The following is a 21512-nucleotide window of genomic DNA, read 5'->3' on the forward strand; positions in this document are numbered from 1 at the left end:
AGACTAAGGCAATAATTTCAAGTGTCACCTGGCCCTCAAATGAGGTTTTATTGTGATGGATTATGACATAATCCATTGACATAATAAGAGACTTATGTTAACAGAGACAGCTGGCTGAAATCACAGTTTTCTTTATAATTACAGTGGTGAGTAGTCTTTCACATATTAATTTTATAGCTGTAGATGAATATAGCTTGCTCTTTATCATCAAAATAAAATTTGTGGGAAAAGATTACTTTCTTATAGGAGAGTATATGGATAGGTAGAATTTCCACAGTGAGAAGGGTAACTGTTAGATCATTTGGGTGTGCATTCTTGTGTATATATATTTAATTTTAGTACAGGGAGTTTGATAAATGTATATAAATTAGATGGTATGAAACGCCTTATTGTTGTATGAGGTGGAACTCTATTATGACTTGATTCATTATGATAAATATATAGCAGATTATATCCTATGGTCTGAAACAGAACTACATGCAGGAGGTATCGTCCATAAAATTGCCAAATACTTTATACAGAAGACAAATGTAGGCTCTGTCCCATGAGAACAGCAGTGTAAAAGATGTATTATACCTCCCTTTACATTCAAATACCTGCTCGTTATATTTTCAGCTGTCTTTTTCCTCAACAAATCCTTGAATTTTGGAGAAATTATGCGTTTCCCTGCAAGATGCAATGCACTTGGCCAAGCTCCTGCTTGTGTCACCTATTGACTTTATGGCATCCTGAGGTGAGGGGAAAACCATATGAAGCAGCTCTACTCTGCCTTATAGGGTTGCTATGAGTCGGAACCGACTCGACGGCACTGGGTTGGGTTTTTTATGAGCCAGAATAGAATAAAGGGCAGACAACAGCAGCAGCAGCAACAAAATGTGGAATAAGGTCCCTGAAGGATCAAAGCACAAACTAACCTGTATAAAAAAATGGACTTTATCCCAATTTTTCATTTCTAAATGCCTCCTTTGAAGCAAGCAGTGTTGGTAAATCAATATTAAAATGCAGGTTTTAAAACTGAAAACAGTAAGGTTGAGGTGAGGGAATTGATGAAGGAATAGCTTATATTTTTTCAGAAGATCTACCAGTACTTTAAAACAATCTGTGTTTAACGTGGCAAATTGTCTGTCATTAAAATGCTAATGGAATGGGAAACAGCTGCTAAGTTTTTATGCTAATGAATGGTGGCAGCTAAGTAGTTCTCAGGCCTTGTCTTTATTAGCATAGAGATTTGATTGGGTAAGGGGGAATCATTGTGCGTTCTGACCTTTGTTGATGGAGCAATCTGTTTGTCAAGTTCCACGTTACATTCTATTTGATTTGAGTTTGTTTGTACAAAGTGACTGTTGTCAGGCCCTCAGGGACCATGTATTACACAGTGTTATCAGAGCCACCATTGTGGGCTTAGAGTAAGAGCTTTGCTTCCCTTTGGGAGACCCACAATAGCAAAGTAATTATAAATGTGTCCATCAGGCAGTTTCCGGTAGAATGATTCTTTATACTTACTGTTTATGTTTTAGACTTTAATAATTGTAATAATAAATTACAAAAGGCAGTTGGTATAATATAAAAATACCTCTGTTTTCCAATTTAGCTAAGATTTTTAAAGCAAAGCTTTAAAAATGAATATTTTTAATAAATGCCTTGCAAATATTTGACGTATTGAAACAATACATCATCTTTGATCTATGGGCACTGAAGTGAGCAATGGGTGTCATGTTACCTATTTAGGAGAGTAATGTGTAATTAAATACAAGGTAGTTATGTGAATGCCAGACTGAGATCAGAGTGTTGACTTTGGCATCAGGAAAAAAAATCATTACTCTGATCTATTTGCCCATTGCCAGTGAATCAATTTCAACTCCTAGTGACCCTATAGACCCTTTGATCTATACTTTTGGTCAGTTCAGTTTTTGCTGAGTCTTGCTCTATAATCCCTAATGGATGCAGCTGACCTAAAGATTCGTCATTACAGATAAATGTTTCAGGCGTCCTTCTCTCTTTTTCTGTTTTTAGGATCAATGTAAATGAGGTATGACAGTCCATTAAACACTATTGCCCATAATCCTCTGAAAAGACTTGCAATACTATGCAGGGCTTATTAAAGAAATTCATTACCACACACACACACAAAAATTATATATATGTATATGCATATATATATACATATATATAAATTTTTTTTAGGTATGTGTATGTATATATATGTGTGTGTGTGTATCTATCTCCCTATCTCTCTGTCTATCTATCTATATATGGAGCCCTGGTGGTGGTAAAGTGGTTAAGAGCTCAGGCTGCTAACCAAAAGCTCAGCAGTTCAAATCTACCAGTGGCTCCTTGGAAACTCTGTGGGGCAGTTCTACTTTGTCCTATAGGGTCGCTATGAGTCAAAATCGACTGAATGGCACACAACAATAATAACAACTATATATATATATATATAATTGAAATAGAAATTTAAATGATTCTGGGATACTGTGTATGAAGATTGGTGGAACTTTTAATAGCTGAAGCATTTTCCCATACTGCTCAATTCTCCTTGAAGTCAGTAGAAGATTTAGGCATATAATTATTGTGCGACCCTATACAGTCATACCAGGAAAATTTAAATTTTCATACGCTATGGATATTAACTTAAAACGGTTCAGCTGCTTTGGAAAACAGCCTGGCACTTCCTCAATAAGATTAAACCATAGGGTTACCAAGTAACCTAACAATTCCTCTCGTAGGTGTATACCCAAGAGAACTAAAAACATGTTCACACAAAAACTTGCACTTGAATAGTCATGCCAGCATTATTAATAATAGCCAAAAAGTGGAAACAATTCAAATGCCCATCAACTGATGGATTAAAACACTGTGGTATATCCATATTACAGAATATCATTCAGCAGTCAAAAGGAATGAGTACGGATACACACACAGCACTGGTGAACCTCACAAGCATTATGCTGAGTGAAAGAAGCCAGACTCCACATACTGTATGATTCCATTTAAATGACATGTCCAGAATAGCCAAATCCATACAGACGGAAAGTAGTTTAGTGTTTGCCGGAGACTAGGGAGGTTAGGAGGAAATGGAGAATGACTGCTACTAGGTGCAGGGTTTCTTTGAGGGATGGTGAAATGTTCTAAAATCGATTGTGGTGATGGTTGCACAACTCTTTGGATGTACTAAAAACCAGTGACTTGTACACTTTAAATAGGTGAATTGTGTGATGTGTGAATTATATCTCAATAAAGCTGTTATAGTTCAAAAAAAAAAAAAACAGACAGGCCAGAACCTCTCTCCCAGAGGCTGTGGGTTAAAACAGAATGTTACTGGAGTGTTTTAAAATTCCTCCTCGTGGGTTAAACCAAATAACTAAAAGAGGTGACAGCTCATGTAGCTGTTAAAAGGAATAGTTTCCTCTAATAATACGAAGTTTGTTAGCAATAAAAGTGGAAGACAAAAATTTGAGTTCCTACCTCAACCTTTCCTGATCTCCCAGTACCCTCCCCCAGCCAGGCTGTAATCATCCCTTTTACATTTTGTAACTATCTAATGTCTAGACTACCTACTTCCCTCAAACTAAGGGCAACTTTCAGTTTGTTTTTGCAGAAAATAAATTGTTTGAGTCATATCTTTCTTGTGAGCAGAACAGTAACTATAAGAATCCAAGGTTTTTTTTTTCCCATGTAAAAACCCTATACTTATCTCTGATTTGCATAAAACATGCCTACTAGCCATTCAGTAACTGAATGGGAAGGAGCATCTGGCTTCTAGAGTCTGCTCCCTTTTACTCTCCTGCGTTTTTGGTTGGTCATAGGCAACGGGTCAGACAACAGGATGTCCTCAGAGTGCCCCACCTACCACAGGACCTATGCACTTTGTGTCTCTGCAGCCTGTGTAGCCCTGACCCTTGCCATAGGGAAACATTCTGCATGGCTGTCTTAGACAATGAGGTGGAAGATCCTTTTTAATTGTATTTACTCCTGCTGCGCCATTTGCTTACTTCCTGTGTAACTCTCTTGCTTGCAGGTTGCAGCTCAGCGGTCTTGTTTTGGCACCATAGGTTTGGGAAGGAGATGGGTGTGAACAAGATATTGAATTCATTTTTGTTTTGTTCTTGGCAGGCAGTACATGCCACACTACTACCCTTCCTGCTCTTGTGCGCACACCTACCTTGATGATGCAGCCTTCGCTGGATATCAAACCATTTATGTCTTTCCCAGTGGACAGTAGTTCAGCTGTTGGGCTCTTTCCAAATTTTAACACAGTGAGTAAATGCATTTTAATTTTACTTGTGCCCTCCTCAATCTCTTTCTTTCATTACAGTTCCATATAGGCAATAGATGTAGCCTGTTTCCCGAGTGTGTGATTTGAGACCATATATTGGTTATACAGCTCAGCTCTCTAACAGAAAATGATGCTTCACCCATGGGGGTTAATTATTTCCTCAAAGGACTTTTCACCTGTTGCTCTGTGTGATTTTGATAGACTTTTTAGTAGCTTGAGAACCTATATAATTTCTGCGATGCTGTTTCCATGCTGAAGAGCACAATTTAGGGGTATCGAGCCACATTGATTTTTCCCTACTAGAAAGAAAAAAAAAAATGCCCATAGGTTTATCTCCCTGGGTGCATTTTTACATGGGAACTATTTCAGATAAAATGTGAGTCTTATACAAACAGCATTTTTATTTGGAGGCCTTTTGTAGATCATGTGAATCTGACTCTATTAGCAAAAAGAAAACACTCATTTTAAATCTATGTATTAGTTGTTGCATGATACTTAGATATCCCCTTTAAAACACATGATAAATATTAATGAATTGCCTACAATTGCGAATCTCCTTCATTCAGATCAAACGACCTTCTTTCATTTGAATGAAGGACATTTTGTAGGTTTGCCAAGTGGAGCGTGGCCGTCTTTCAACAATAGAATTCAACATAAAATCAGTCTGTAGCCAGATTCTAAGCTTATATAGTAAAGGAAAAGGTTAAATAGTTCCAGCAATTGCATAAATTATGTCTGTTCAGTCAATAAATACAGTCCATTTGGGCATAATGTGATACGTGAATGATACAGCATGATAGATGCTGCCGTAATCAAAAAAAGAATTGCATTATCAACACTACCAAGCAGCGAGCATCTGAAGTACTGCCAAATGTTTCCTTTTGCAAACATCTTTTGTATAAAGTGAAAACAGCAAGAGGATTTTTCCTCAAGGGTTGTAAATAAAATCTGCTGACAGGCCTTCTGTCGTGGCTTAGTGTTGTAAGGTAATGAAGGGGTAATGGATCAGCCACCTTTTTAAAGAGCACTGGCCTTGACTTAGCGAGTACACAGTTGAATGTTTTTGTCTTTGCTTTTTCAGAGACAAGTCAAACAGTTAAAAAAGGAAGGAGGGTTAAAAATGTGAGCATCGTTTTTAGTGCAATGGAGTGGCTCAGTAAGATAAATCATGCCTGCCCTGGTCACATTACTCCACCAGGAGTGACCTTCTCAAACCACCACATTGTGCCATTTCAGTGAGCTTGAACTCAAGCAAGCCTGTTGTGTCCTCTCTTGAAACATGTGTGGTGTATTCGACCATAACTGAATTAAGTTATACTTCTTAGAATGTTTACTAGGTGTTATTATTTTGATTTATGTACATTTGGAAGATGGCATTTGTGGCCACTACAGAAGTCCAGTCACTGTCAGGAAGCAGCACTGGTGGTGTGGTAGACATAACTGACTCCTATTGTGGTCACCTCTGTGTATTTTTTCTTTATTGTTTTTTTTAAAAACACAAGTAATACATGGGTACTCCTTCCAAAGATTCAAATAAAATATTAGCATTCAAGGCAGAATGAGAAAGTCAACATCCCTGGCCCTGCACACACCCTTACTTCCTTCCCTAGAGGCAAGCGCTGTCAGCAGCTGTTATGTATCCTTCCAGCCCCCTTCTAGAATTTTTCTATGTTCATACTTAATAGGTAGCCAATCACAGTTATGTTTTCACAGCTGCAGTCACATGACTACCACTATTCTGTAACTCACTTTTTCAGTTGTCAAAATATCTACATATGATTCTCTGATTTTAAGGGCTGTGAAAAGTGAAAACAACACTTTCATAATTTTTATGGTAAAAATATGGTTTTCCTAATAGCTTATCACAATTGTGCAGAGCTTACAGATACACTAATACGCCTTTTTTGTTTGTTATGCATAACAATTAAACTTATGATATATTTGAGAAAACTCAAAGTATAATACTAGTAATGGAAGTTCTTTTTTTTTCTTTTTTGGAAGAAAATAAACTTAACTTTCAAATGAAAATACTGCTTGATTGATGTGAAGAATGTAGCAAAGAATTACATGAGGTATTTATTTTATGCTGTCTATATTACGTCCAGGGTATTTGCTAGAAAGAGAGCCCTTCTGGTAATATATTAAGAATTAAGTCATTTCAAGAGGGGCCCTTTATTATCTATTATTTTGTAAAGTGATGAATATATAGGATGAGTGGCCTACTTATGGTTTTTCACTGTGAGTTGCAGTTTCAATTACTCTAATCCTTTTGTTATAGGCTCTTCTACTCAAGCATCCAACTCACCCAATAGATCTCCTAGGGCAATTTCATAAAAGCCACTGTCCAGGTTTTCCTAGGAAAACATTATTACCATACATTGCTTCTAATAATTATAGTGCATTATTGCATACATGTAATGTTTTACATCCTTCAAAGGACTCAGACCTCAGAACATTTTAGTAGGCTATGATTGTTATCCCTATTGTCTAGGGGAGAAAAATTAGTAAAGAAGAACTGAGACTTGAATTAGAACCTTCTAAATTCAAAACTCCTGCCCTGGCTCTTCCACATCCTTGGCTGTCTTGGCCCATGCCACCTCCCACCTCATTCAGTGTAAACGAAGCTCAATTAGAAATCTTTTGTGCTCTTTTCTGGAAGCATGATGGACAGTTCTCAGAGGAATCATTTAATAGAAACAGGAAGGAAGTTTTTGAATGTATAAAACAGACCCCTACAAACAACATCTATAAAGCAGAATATATTTTTTAAAACAGCTATAATTTCTGGTTGGCAAATCTTAAAAGTATATTCTACTCAGTGAGCTACTTGGTCTTTGGAAACCAAGATGAATGCCACCGTTATCACTTTATTTTTAACCAAGACTAATGTTAGTAAATATAAGAAGTCTATTTTAATCTCACAATTATTATTAGAAGAATGAAAACATTGTGCTCTAAGGCTCTAATTGGAAGTTTTTAAAGTTTGAAATTTTGCTATTTTTAGTGGGATTTTAAAAATATGAAAATGGTTTCCTTTTTTTTATAGTGGAGTATAATAATGTTACATGAGAAGCATAACAAGAATGAAATGGGATTCTGTAGTATTCTAAAATAGAATACACGACTGTTCTGTGCTAAGTTACGTGCAATGAAGAGATACGCATCACAGCTTTCATTTAGCGGCTGTCTTGCCATAAATTCCACAACTGACAAAATCTCTGTCAGTGTTTAAATGAAGAATAAGCAAATAATTTGAGACATTGCCCAAGTAGAGTTAGGAAGAGATGTGATGGGAAAAACGGAGTTTGGATCCTTGATAATTTTTTTTTTTTTATATGTCAAGGATGGCATAGTGGTTAAGTGCTATGGCTGCTAACCAAAAGGTCAGCAGTTCTAATCTGCCAGGCGCTCCTTGGAAACTCTATGGAGCAGTTCTACCCTGTCCTATAGGGTCGATATGAGTCGGAATCGACTCGAAGGCAGTGGGTTTGGTTTTTCATTTTATATGTCAAGGAAGCACAACTAGAGAATGATGACGTTATCTCTGTGTTCAGCAGTTATAATTTGGGAGGGAGGTTTTCTGAGTCACTTACAGTTAAAAACTGCAAACCCGAACATAAAATTTTAAAGACCCAGCCTTTATTTCTAAAGTCTGCCTGGCTCCCCACTTCCATCGCTGCTACCCCGCCTTCAACTATATGTCAGTCAGGGCTCAACTTAGATATCACCTCCTTCAGGTGAAGTCATCTGTGACTCTTCAAGGCTGATTTAAGTGTGTATTATCTGTGTTTCCAAAGTACCCCCAGATTACCTCTATCTTAGCAACTGTCACACCATAGTCTAATTAACTGAATATCTGTCTTCTTCACTAGAGTTACAGATCCTGAGGACAGGGACTATATCTTATTTGTCTTTGTATGCTTGGTGTCTGGCGCAGGTGCTCAATACAACTCTTAGAAGAAAGGAAGAGAGGAAAGAACTCCAGTCCCTCAGTTTTCGATGTTCACGCTTCCCTCATCTAGCAAAGGGAATACCACTATTTTTGAGCCTCTTCTGAGTACCAGATGATAAGTCCAGGCTTTTATTTTTATTTCCCTAAGAACGGTTCTCTTTCTTTTTAATCTAAAGACAATAGCTAGTTATTAGCTTTTCTCCAGCTCTAGTTTCCAGCGTTATCTGTGTGGTTGGTATGGAGACTCTGGCAAGTATCTACTAAATTCCTTGTCTTAAGAGCATTTAGTTAAAAATCAAGATTTTTAGTTACTGAAAATATACTGTGTGCACAAAATAGTACTGAGTTTGGAGAACGGGATAAGCAAAGGAAATAAAATATATATTTGTGCCCAAGAGACAGAATAAATAGACTTGAAACAGGCATAATAATAAAAACCAAGAAACATAGGCAAAGTGAAAACTAATTGTTACCAAACTTTGAATATAGTTGTCAAGAAAGGCCAGAAAAGTGATATTTTTGTATCTGAGTAGAGCTATTTTCATTATTTTGTTATTCGCTTTCCTTTGTTTGCCAAATGCTGTATGGTCATCCTTTAATTATTGTGCACAATGTTTTGGGAGCTGCCAAAATATGTATGTTAGAATCAGCTTCCTTAACTGTTAATCCAATTTTTATCTTTGTTCAGAAACATCTGGGATGATACTTTGCGTTTTATTCTGCTTAAGAAGAGACTTTTTTAGAATTGAGGTAAATTGCATACTTACCAAGATGGATAATATCAACTTAACATGATAAGATAAATCCATTTAGAAAACACGCCCACACGCATGCCAGCTTATGTGATGTGTTTGTGAACTAGTAGGTAAAGGTTTTTGTTTTTTTTTTTAACAATTACGTATTGTGTACATCCACAGATGAGTCTGTGAGTCTCCAGAGCTATAGCTAGACCCAAGAGCAGCCGCAGGACCTGTCACCTGTCAGTTTCTTTGCCGATTGACAAGTGTATTACGTGCCTATTTATTTGAAATGTCTTCGTAAGTTCTGCCATGTTTTTGCAACTGCTCCAGGAAAGCATGAGCACATTGGAGGTCACTGCTACTTTCTTGCAAGAGGCTCACCAATCTTATGTATATGAAAAATCATCTGATTTTTACTACCTATCTGGAAATTCTTTTTTCCTGACGCATGAACAAATATGTGGAACAGAATAGAAGGCATTTCTAAAGTCTCAAGTCCCAAATCATTCTATGATCCCTTGGATCATCCATGACAAGCTATGAAATGATCTACATGTTTACCATCTATTTTATCATTTTAGACCCTTTGAGATTCTGAGTCATTTATAGTTTGGCAATATCAATGAATATTTGAATTTTTTCTTTCTTATAGTAGAAATAATATGTTTATCAAACAGGTCCAAAAAACAGAAATTCCAGAATAGAATAGGTGCCTGTTTTATGCTAAGTTATATGCAATAAAAAGATACGCATCACAGCATTCACTTAGTGGTCGTCAAAATCACGATTTCTTTGTTGTTAATTCATGTCATGTTTCTCATGAGGTGGTATCACAAGGACACCTAAAGTAAGCCAGAACATTTCATTATGTTCACTTGCCTTTAATACCTTTATCAATCTACTGAAGTCCTTTTTTAAAAAAATATTTGAAAACATATTTTTCTTTTAGTATTTTTCTTTAAGTAGTATACATTTTTAGAATACTTGTGAGAATACAACCCAAATTTGAATTTTTACCTTTCAAATCTTCTTTTTTACTCTTAATAGTGTTTCGCTGTCATTAAAAAGTTGTATGTTCCGTATTTCTTAGGATGTTAATATATCCAGCCAATTCTGCTTGAAATGGCACACTTATCCCAGTCAAATGAAAAAGGAATGTGGTTGAATTTTTTGTTGTTGTTGTTGTTACGTGCTTTAAAATACACTGAATGGTCATATTATTTTATATGTCATAAAGAAGTGTATAATATTAAAAAAATGCCAATGTGAAATTTTCCATGGCTACTCAAATTCAGTTGAGGAGGGGAAAGGATGAGATTTGTTACTGGGTTTAGATATGTCAACAGCAACACTCCCCCAGATCATTAGAAAAATATGGTTATAAGAAATCTTTGACATGTGGTATAGAACCAATGAGGATTTTGTACAAATATATAAGCATAGATTTTTGCCTAGGAAATTCTGTATCCCTATTAAATATGATAGAGAGAAAAATTACGTAAACATGGCCACTGGGAGAAAAAAACACACAGTGGCCATCTGTACTGTTGTCCACCTCTTCTCTTCAAACCACAAACATGTCCTTTGTAAATTTAACTGACATCCTTTACCTTTACTTAGAAGCCTCAAGATTAAGCTAATGAAGACTTGGTGTTCAAATCTTCCTTTTCTCAACTCACTCTTGAACTTTAGACTATAAAAAACCCAGTGCAGTTAGACTATATAGAAAGTATTTATATGGTATGGTATGCATTATCTATATATCTATGTGTCTCAGTCATCTAGTTTGACATAATAGAAATACCACAAGTGGATGGCTTTAACAAAGAGGAATTTATTTCCTCATGGTAAAGTAGACTAAAAGTCCAAATTCAAGGTGTCAGCTCCAGGGCAAGGCTTTCTCTCTCTCGGCTTTGGAAGAAGGTCCTTGTCCTCATTCTTCCCGTGGTCGAGGAGCTTCTCAGGCACAGGGACACTGGGTCCAAAGGACGCAGTCTGCTCTTGGTGCTGCTTTCTTGGTGGTAGGAGGTCCCCAGCTCTCTGCTTGCTTCCCTTTCCTTTTATCTCTTGAGGGATAAAAGGTGGTACAGGCCACACCCCAGGGAAATCCTCTTTACTTTGGATCAGGGAGGTGACCTGAGTAACAGTGGTGTTACAATCCCACCCTAATCCTCTCAACGTAAAATTACAATCACAAAATGGAGGACAACCACACATGGCCTAAGTTGATACACACATTTTTTGGGGGACATAATTCAATCCATGACAGTATGTTTTTTTGCACAATGTACGGTCATATTTGTTCTCTCTCCTTAATTAAATCATTAGCTCAGGGCATCTAGAAAAAGTTATCCATTCAACAACCACTTACTGAATGTCTATATGTGCCAGTCATTGTACTAAAGGAGGATCGTAGTGATAAGCTACTCGCTATCTGATAGGAATTATTTTCTCCTCTTGTATAATTCATCATAACATAGTAGAAGATTTTGCTCATACTGAATAATCAGTTCAGTTGATAATAGCTGCCAAGAAAGGTCATCTTAAGACCTCAACAGGCCATGTAGGGTAAGGGAACACAGGGTTTCAGGAGCCTGTGAAAAGAGGCAGCTGTAGTCACCCCATGTTCTGCCCTCTTGCACGTCCCTTTCATTATCCTAGTCTCAACCTCACATGGCTCTGGAACCTCTTCTTCAGTGCTAGAGTTTCAAGGATTATGTGTACTTGGAGGGTACATCAGATTTTCTGGCAAGACTGGTCTTCAGTCTTGGCACTGTCCCAGGGCAGCATTTTTTAAGAGTAGAGTCAACTTGGAAAAAGTGTCTATGTCAGGCCCTCTTTTTAAAATTTTTATCTTGTTCTTAGCTAATATTCTTAACAAATCACCAGTTAATTAAAAAAGAAGAAGAAACCAACAACAACCTGTTCTTAGCTTCTTTCAGTGACCAAGCCTTTATGTGTCTGTGGTGATGTAGGAGAGGTAAATAAAGATTAAAAAAAGTAACAAAATATTGTACAAAACATTCCCTCCAGCCTAGAAAAAGTATTCCTGAATTGTTTTCTCTATAAACACTAATTGATGGTGGTGTTCCCTGAGAAGACTTTATCAAATGCTTGGGAACCCATCCAATAGTACAGACCCTTCACCCCATCCACACACACTGCATGCTGGGGTTCAGAATTAAGTCCCTTGTTGGGGGAAGGGAGGACGTACCATGCTTTGGGACATTCCTTCTAGTCCTTTAACTTTTACAGTTGCCATTCAGGGTACTAAATATGAATTGGAGTGCTGTTTAGCAATCTGTGAAGTTTCAACAACTCTGGGGGTCAGTAGGAATCTTGGGAAAAAAAAGCTTTTTTTTACAGATTTGGCTTTCAATTTAGGTTTTCTTATCTTCCAATTTATGTGCTAATGCTTGATATAAGATGAAAAAAATTAACTATATAAATGATGCCTTGTTTTCAAACAAGTACCTGGAACAGATGCTTCTTGGTATCTCACCAAAGAAGAGTTTCAGAACTTTTGTGATGTCAACATTGATGAACTGCAAAGGACTAGAGAGAAAGGCCCATCGTGATAATCACAATAACCAGGTGGAAAATGCCATTTTAGTAAAGATGATATTAAAACACAGAATTTTGAAAGACCTGAAGCTATGCTGGAATTTACTTCATAGATTTTACTTGGTAACTTGATTAACTAACTTGGGAAAATAAAATTGAAGTCATTGCATTTTTTTTAATGTAATATTTCTCTAAGCTTCACTTCAGGTTTCCCAATTAAATCTTCAGAAATGAACAATACAGATAGTAAGAAAACATGTTAAGGACAGTCTAAAATTAAACCTTTTAACATACTCTCATATGAAATAGGCTACATGTGTCACTGTTGTACCCTTTTTATAGATCAGAACATTGAAGAATATAACCCAGTTGTGACGGTAAAGACTGTGTGTCAACTTGCCTGGGCCATGATTCTCAGTGTTTATATGTGATCACTCCCATGATTGATTCTGCTGTGAGTAGCCAGTCAGTTGAAAGGGAGTTTCTGTGAAGGTGTGGCCTGCATCCAAATATAAGCAGACATTCTGGCTTTTTTGCTCTCTCTGGATCCTGCGGCTGCCTCCTGTTCATCTGACCTTTGGCCCTTGGGACTTGAGCTACCAGTTTATCTGAAGACCTTGGGATTCGTTGATCTTCACAGCCTGAGAGTGGGAGCTCTGCTCTCCAACCTGCCGATCTTGGGTTTGCCAGCACCTGTGGCTACTTGAATCTAGAGAAACCCCTATCCTGGCCCACAGACTTGGGATGTTCCAGCCTCTACAATTGCATAAGCCGTTTCCTTGATATAAATCCCTCTCTATATTTATTTATATTCTTTACTGGTTTTGCTTCTCTAGTAAACCCCGCCTGAGATACCAGTCTTCTCATTTCTTCAGGTAGACACCTTTGCCACTGAAAAGGGAAAACAAAAAGATCTAAATGTCAGACAGGCAAAAGTTGGTCTCCACCATACCATACCATACCTGAATTTAAATGTGTCTACTTCTCACAGGTTATTCATGTGGGACATATTTTTTAAGTACCCAATAAATCCTCGTGGCTCCTAAAGTCAGGCTGAAAAACTCTCTGCAGTACATTCTATTTAGAAGATAGATTTTGTCACGTCAGTTTCATACTTGTTTTCTCTTATTGTGAACACGGTTTCTAGAACCAAGTAAAAATCTGAACCATGCAATGGAAAACATACCTGATCTTTTTCAAGGGTTTATGAGTTACAAATAATTTAGAGGTGCAGAGAAATTCTCCAACAATTAAAAACATGTCTCTAAGCCTAACAAGATGGTACATTGTTCTAGTGATATAATGAAACTTAAGAAATCTCCACTCCCCAAAATGATCAGAAGCTATTAGGTACTGAAGTGATTATTAATAGTCACAGCACATGGTAGATGCTGAAGTTTCAACTTTTGAAGCACTTACTTTCTAAAGGAGGTGGTGGTGGCATTGATTTATTTAGCTAATCAGTTATATCCCACCTCCTTCCAGAAAGCCACTTAGACAGTTCTCTCTGATCTCAGAAAAGTAACTCCTCTGTATGTATTCCATAGTAAGCCTCCAACTACCCTTGACCCTGCTTCATGCCACCAAGTAAGCAGGAACCAGGGCAAAGAGGAGAAAAGGGGAGAGCAATACACTCTATTGTTTAAGGAATGAGCATTGGACTACAAGTCAAAAGATCCAAGTCTGGACTCATCTTCTGCACTCTTGAGAAGCTCGCTTAGCCCCACTTTTCCTCATTTTAAACTGGGGGAATGATAATACCTTCCTAGTCCATATCATTACATCATGAAAATTTGAGTTTATTAAATTATGGAGAAATGAGGTCTAACTAAATATTTAGAAAATTTCTGGAATTTTATAGTGCCAGTCTGTAAAAAAATCCTAAATATATAATATCACCATTCTATTTTTGATAATTTAAAATGCATACAAATATTAAATGAGGTCATATTTATTAAAGCATCTTAAAACCATAAAGCTCTATTATTATAAATAGCACTGGTCTTTTTATTCATATCTCTATACCTTTTGATCTCTTCTTCCTGACTAACAGCCTTAAACAATTCAAATTATATTTATCACTGGGGCTGGCTTTGTGCATAACAGCAATCTTGATTAAGGTAGATGTCAGGGAGATACAGACAACTAAGACCTAGTTCTTGAGTTTAAGAAATTTACACTCTAGTTCTGAAATGATCATGCCTGGTATTTAGCAGGTGTTCAATTAATGTTAGCTGAATAAGACAGTGGTGGAAAATACTTAAAAATCAGAATCACCAGACTCCCTGAAAGCAATGAAGAGGGATTGTAGCTGATTTTGGAGCAGGCTGGAGAAAGGGTATTGAGTGGAAGTTGGGAATAACCACACGTAGTTTGGTTTGCTTCCTTGTTTCCCTGCTTGTCTTAAGGATATTTAGACTTTAAAGGCTACATGCAAAAGTATTTTGCCCTTGAGAATTGTGTGCCTATGGTATGTTGTCACTGAGTCCCAAGACACAAGATCATGAACTTCTCTCTTAGATATTTTACATACTGTTGACTTCCAAACATACAGCCATTATTTCCACATTATTCATTTATCAAGCTGCCACTAATTAAAATGGCAATTTAAAGATATATATTTTAAACTCAGTCACAATATTTAATATCTTGAGTTATCCTTCATGTATTGATAATGGAAATTTATTCCAAAAATTCCGTGAATTTTTGACTGTTACTTATCTCCCTTTTCCTTACCCACCTCCATTTTTATTCTGAATTTACATTACCAATCATATGAGAAAGGCCCACTTAACTTGAGTTTTGAGCCGTGGCATCTAACTCTAAGTTTGCTGTTTACTAAAAAAGGATTAACAGTTGTGTATTCTACCCTAAAGGATTATATAGGGTATGTGCCCTGATGCTGCAATGGTTAAGAGCTTGGCTGCTAACCAAGATCAACAGTTCAAATCTGCCGGCTGCTCCTTAGAAACCCTATGCAGGCAGCAGTTCTGCTCTGTCCTATAGGGTCTCTATGAGTTGCAATCAACTCGATGCCAACAGGTTTAAACTTATATACATACATATACATATGCGTGTATGTGTGTGTATAAAGCTATTTTTTCTCAGAATACAAATATCAGCCTAAATAAAACCTTAAAAATTATACAAGCTAAGGTATTCATAGCTCCATAGCTGTTAGGAACAACATAAAAATTTAACTGTCTTTAGATTTCTCTGGTCTTGGGAGGAAGGTTTAAAAAAAAAAAAGTTTAAAACAGACACATTTTAAACCCTTGCAGGTGCAAACAAACAAAACCAAACTTGTTGCCATCAGGTGAATTCTGACTCATAGCAACCCTACAGGACAGATTAGAGCTGCCCCGTAGGTTTTCCAAGGTTTTCCAAGGAGTGGCTGCTGACCTTTTGGTTGGCAGCTGAGCTCTTAACCACTGGGCCACCAGGGCTCCTTATATATGTTGTATATAACTACCACTCACATTTTCTGCTTCTGGGTTTTATAGGTGTGCTTTTGTAACACTTATAATATGTTCTGGTATTGGGGCAGGGACTTCTGTAACTTCATAAACTGTAAGGAAGTTTGTTGGTGCCATGTTGCTGTGCTGAGAGGTCATTGCAGGGGCTGCTGCTGCCAGGGGAAGTGACTATGAATGGCCTTTGTCTCTTTTGCCCGCTGTACAGCGAGATAAGGCTTATAGTAGATTTACTGTTTCTTCTGCGTGATTGGGAGGATGCAGCTTTTGGCATGAGGTAATGCAGACATACCTCATTTTATTGCATTTCCCATTATTGCGCTTCACAGATATTGAGCTTTTTTACAAATTGAAGGTTTGTGACAACCCTGTCTCAAGCAAGTCAGTTGACATCATTTTTCCATCAGCACGTGCTCATTTCCTGTCTCTGTGCCACATTTTGGTAATTCTTCTAATATTTCAAACTTTTTCGTTATTATCATATCTGTTATGGTGATCTGTAATTAGTGATCTTTGATGTTGCTATTATAATTATTCTGGGTCTCCACAACCATGCCCATATAAGATAGCAAACTTAATCTATAAATGTTGTACGTGTTCTGACTGCTCCACGGACCAAGGTTCTCCCCTCCCTCTCATTCTCCTTGGGCCTCCCTATTTCCAGAGACATGGCAATATTGACTTTAAGCCAATTAATAACCCTACGATAGCCTGTAAGTGTTCAAGGGAAGGAAAGAGTTACATACCTCTCACTTTAAATCAATAGCTAGAAAGGATTAAGCTTAGTGAGGAAGGCATGTCAAAACTGAAAAAGGCCGAAAGCTAGGCTCCTTTTGCCAAACAGGTAGCCAAGTTGTGAATGCAAAGGAAGAGTTCTTGAAGGAAATTATAAGGGCTACTCCAGTGAACACACAAATGATAAGAAAGCGAAACAGCCTTATTGCTGATATGGAGAAAGTTTAGTGGTCTGGATAGAAGATCAAAACAGCCACGACACTCCCTTAAGCGAAAGCCTAATCCAGAGCAAGGCCCTAAGTCTCTTCAGTTCTATGAAGGCTGAGAGAAGTGAGGAACCTGCAGAAAAAATGTTTGAAGCTGGTAGAGTTTGGTTGCTTCATGAGGTTTCAGGAAAGAAGCCATCTTCATAACATAAAAGTGTAAGGTGAAGCAGGAGGTCCTGATGTAGAAGCTGCAGCAAGTTATCCAGAAGATCTAGCTAAGATAATTGATGAAAGTGGCTACACCAAAACACAGATTTCAAGCATAGGTGAAACAGCCTTATATTGGAAGAAGAAGCCATCTAGGACTTTCATAGCTAGAGAAAAGAAGTCGATGTCTGGTTGCAACGCTTCAAAGGACAAGCTGACTTCTCTGTTAGAGGCTAATGCAGCTGGTGGCTTTAAGTTGAAGCCATTGCTCATTTACCATTCTGAAAATCCTCGGGCCCTTAAGAATTTTGTTAAATCTACTCTGCCTGTAATCTGTAAATGGAACAGCAAGGCCTGGGTGACAGCACATCGGTTTATGACATGGTTTACTGAATATTTTAAGCCCACTGTTGAGACCTACTGCTCAGAATAAAAGATTCCTTTCAAAATATTACTGTTCATTGACAATGTACCTGGTTACTCAACACGTCTGATGAAAATATGCAAGGAGATTAATGTTGTTTTCATGCCTGCTAACACAACATCCATTCTGCAGCCCACGAATCAAGGAGTAATTTTGACCTCAAGTCTTATTATTTAAAAAATCAATTATGTAAGGCTATAAAAGAAAAAAAAAAAAGGCTATAGCTGCCATAAGTGGTATTCCTCTGATGGATCTGGGGGAAGTAAATTGAATATCTTGTGAAAAGGATTCGGCATTCTAGATGCCGTTAAGGACATTTGCGAGACAGGGCCAAGACAGAGAAATAGTCAGACGCTTCCTGTGATCCCTCTTACAACAAAGACCCGAAAAAAACAAGTGAATCAATTATATATATGACAAGCTAGGAACCCTGAGCATCAAAGGCAAAGTTAAGGAATTGAACTGAGTGATGGGAGAGGGAGAGACGGTGCAGAAGCAGCGAGGAGTTGCCAAGCCCCTGGCAGTGCCTCGACTCCGATTCCTTGGCACTTTCCTTGGTGCGATTGCAGCAGAGCTGATGGTAGTTTCCTGGGACATGGCAGCTTCGGTGAAAGAAGGCAAGCAGAGTGGCACACCCCAGACCCTGTGGCCTGTCTACAGAGGGGCTGGCTGCGGCATTTAGGAAGTGGCTGCTTCAGGGAAAGAGGGCAACTGAAGTGCCGGTATCCCAACCCCCTGGTGTGATGGCCACAGGACTGGCAGTGGAGTTTAGGACACAGCTGCTTTAGTGAAAGAAGGCAAGTGCGGGATGCAGCCCTAATCCCATTGAGCAATCTGGAGCAAAGGATAATGAAGAACATCAAAGACACAAGGTAAGTATGAGCTTGAGAGTCAAAATGGGCCACATAAATCAGAGACTACATCAGCCTGAGCCCAGAACTAGATGGTGCCTGGCTACAACTGATGACTACCCTGACAGGGAACACAACAGAGAACCCCTGAAGGAGCAGGAGACCAGTGGGATGCAGACCTCAAATTCTCATGAAAGAAACCAGACTTATTGGTCTGACTGAGACTAGAAGGATCCCAGAGGTCATGGTCCCCAGACATTCTGTTAGCCCAAGACAGGAACCATTCCCAAAGCCAATTCTTCAGACAGGGATTGGACTGGACTATAAGGCAGAAAATGATACTGATGAGGAGTGAGCTTCTTGGATCAAGTAGACACATGAGACTACGTGGGCAGCTCCTGTCTGGAGGAGACATGTGAAGGCCGAGGGGAACAGAAACTGGCTGAATGGACACAGAAGTACAGAGTGGAGAGAAGGAGTGTGCTGTCTCATTACTGGGAGAGAAACCAGGAGTATGCAGCAAGGTGTACATAGGTTTTGTATGAGAGACTGACTTGATTTGTAAACTTTCACTTAAAGCACAATTAAAAAAAAAAAACATTCGCGATTCATGGAAGGAGGTCAAAGTATCAACATTAACGGGCGTTTGGAAGGAGTTGATTCCAACCCTCATGGATGACTTTGAGGGGTTCAAGTCTTCAGTGGAGGAAGTAACTGCAGATGTGGTGGAAATAGCAAGAGAACTACAATTAGAAGTGGAGCCTGATGATGTGACTGAATTGCTGCAATCTGGTGATAAAACTTTAACAGATGAAGAATTGCTTCTTATGGATAGTAAAGAAAGTGGTTTCTTGAGTTGGAATCTACTGGTAAAGATACTGTGAACATTGTTGAAATGACAACAAAGGATTTAGAATATTACATAAACTTAGTTGATAAAGCAGCAAGCATGGTTTGAGAGGATTGACTCCAATTTTGAAAGAAGTTCTACTGTGGGTAAGATGTTATTAGACAGCATTGCATGCTACAGAGAAATACTTCATGAAAGGAAGAGTCAGCCCATGCAGCAACTTCATTATTCTTATTTTGAGAAATTGCCAACGTCACCCCAACCTTCACCAATCCTGATCAGTCAGCACCCATCAACATCAAGGCAAGACGCTCCACCAGCAAAAAGATTACAACTTGCTGAAGGCTCAGATGATGGTCAGCATTTTTTAGCAATAAAATATTTTTTAATTAAGGTATGTACTTTTTTTTTTTTTTTTTGATATAATGCTATTGCACTCTCCGTAGACTACGGTATAAATGTAACTTTTATATGCACTGGGAAACTAAAAAATTTGTGTCACTGGCTTTATTGTGATACTTTCTTTATTGTAGTGGTCTGGAACTGAACCTACCAATATCTCCAAGGTATGCTTGTATTCAAGTTATGTTTTGGGTGAAATACACTGAAAACATGCATCCTTGATGTACCTTATGACCCACGGTACAAATAAGGATCAGTTGCATTTTTTTTGTTATTTGGGATTCTGACCAGTGAGATAACCCTTGTAAGGATATTTATGGTTTCCTTTTTGTGTGTGTGTTATTGGGTAGGTACACTTTTCAGAATTAGGTAATATTCAAGTGAAAGACTTATTTTTAGGTGAAATACAGTATAAGCGCAGGTTGCAGCATCCTTGAAGTACCGCATGTACATTTCTTGCAATTGTGAAGGATCTGGTCTCTGAGCTGCAAGTACTTGTTTTGCAGTAAGAAGTAATTTATTGCAATGGCAATGTTCTCACTATAGTGCTTCCTTTAGAGGCGTTAGTTTTACGGAAGCTGAAATTATGCAGTATCTCCCTTTGTGTGTTGTCATGTTGGTTTTGAGGCTCTGAAAGGTTGGAAATCATTTACCTGCTAGGACCACCAGAAGGTGATGCAGAGAATGTAGCCCTAAGAATAAGGAGGCTCGTATATCAATTATGTGCAGCCAGTGTAGGATACCTTTATGTGTTACCCATGTTTTCCAAAGTTTCGCTCAGTGAAAAAAAATTGATGAGACAGAATGGTTTTTCCTTGCCTCATTCTACCTATGTTACCTCTAGTGTTCACTGGTATATATGTGTATCTCATAGTATTTAAATTAAACCATTTTACATAACGAAAGATTACCAACACTGAATGCTTCAGTATGCATTCCATTAGTGAAAAAGTATTACATCATCAAAAAATAACAAACAAAATCATTTGGTCATAAAAACCAAGCTCATTGCTGTCAAGTTGATTCCGACTCATAGCAACCCTCTAGGACAGAGTAGAACCGCCCCCATAGGGTTTCCAAGGATCGGCTGGTAGACTTGAACTGCTGACCTTTTGGTTAGCAACTGTAGCTCAGCATATGTCTTAACCACTGCACCACCAGGGCTCCTAATTTGGTCATGAAAGGGCTGAATCAGTTTATAAAATTTTCTTTATAAAAGAGCTTTCTAGAAGAACAGCCTATAGCACGCAGCTCATCACTCCTTGTGCAATCAGACTCTCCATTGTCTTCAGAGAGAGGTCTCTGCCTTACAGGCCTGGTGCCTTTAATGGGTGAGTAGCTCCTGAAAGAAGCATTGTGACACCTAGATGCAGAGTTCATTGAAGCTACCTGTCTGAGGAGCCGTCATTTGTTATAGCATGAGAGTAATATCAGAATTTCCTGGAAGTCAGTCATCACAGGAAATTATCAGCAATTCAGTTTCCTTTTTGCGTTTACTTCAGCCTTGAGGGTAATCAGAAAAGATTATAGTCTCTTTTTCAGCTTTAATATCACTGAAATATTCTTCTCACTGAGAGTATGATTGGTTTCCAGAGGCCAGCTTTTAACTCCAACTTCAGGAAGGCCAATCACACTGTAGTGAAAGCTGCCAACAATTAATATTGTGATATTGTTCTGTTGTGAGGCAGAGGTTGATGATTCCTGACTAATTAGACTAAATTTTTTAAAATAAAGTGACATATAAGCTTCTCATGTTGTAAGATGTAAGTGTTTGTCTGACTTTAGTGGAAGTGTTAGAGGTTCGGAAGAGGCAAAAGGGTAGATAAAAATTT

The 21512-nt window shown here is 38.0% G+C and overlaps 1 protein-coding gene across 2 annotated transcripts in view; it reads left to right on the forward strand.

Annotated features, from left to right (window-relative positions):
• Nucleotides 1–21512, forward strand: part of ZNF385B (zinc finger protein 385B) — a 305144-nt gene that overhangs the window by 206133 nt on the left and 77499 nt on the right. For both annotated transcript variants that reach the window (XM_023542798.2, XM_003406190.3), the window contains exon 2: nucleotides 4114–4256. In XM_023542798.2, the coding sequence (XP_023398566.1) occupies nucleotides 4114–4256 (143 nt within the window). The remainder of the gene's footprint in view (nucleotides 1–4113; nucleotides 4257–21512) is intronic.

Source organism: Loxodonta africana, chromosome 6 (genome assembly GCF_030014295.1).
Source record: "Loxodonta africana isolate mLoxAfr1 chromosome 6, mLoxAfr1.hap2, whole genome shotgun sequence".
Taxonomy (NCBI): Eukaryota; Metazoa; Chordata; class Mammalia; order Proboscidea; family Elephantidae; genus Loxodonta; species Loxodonta africana.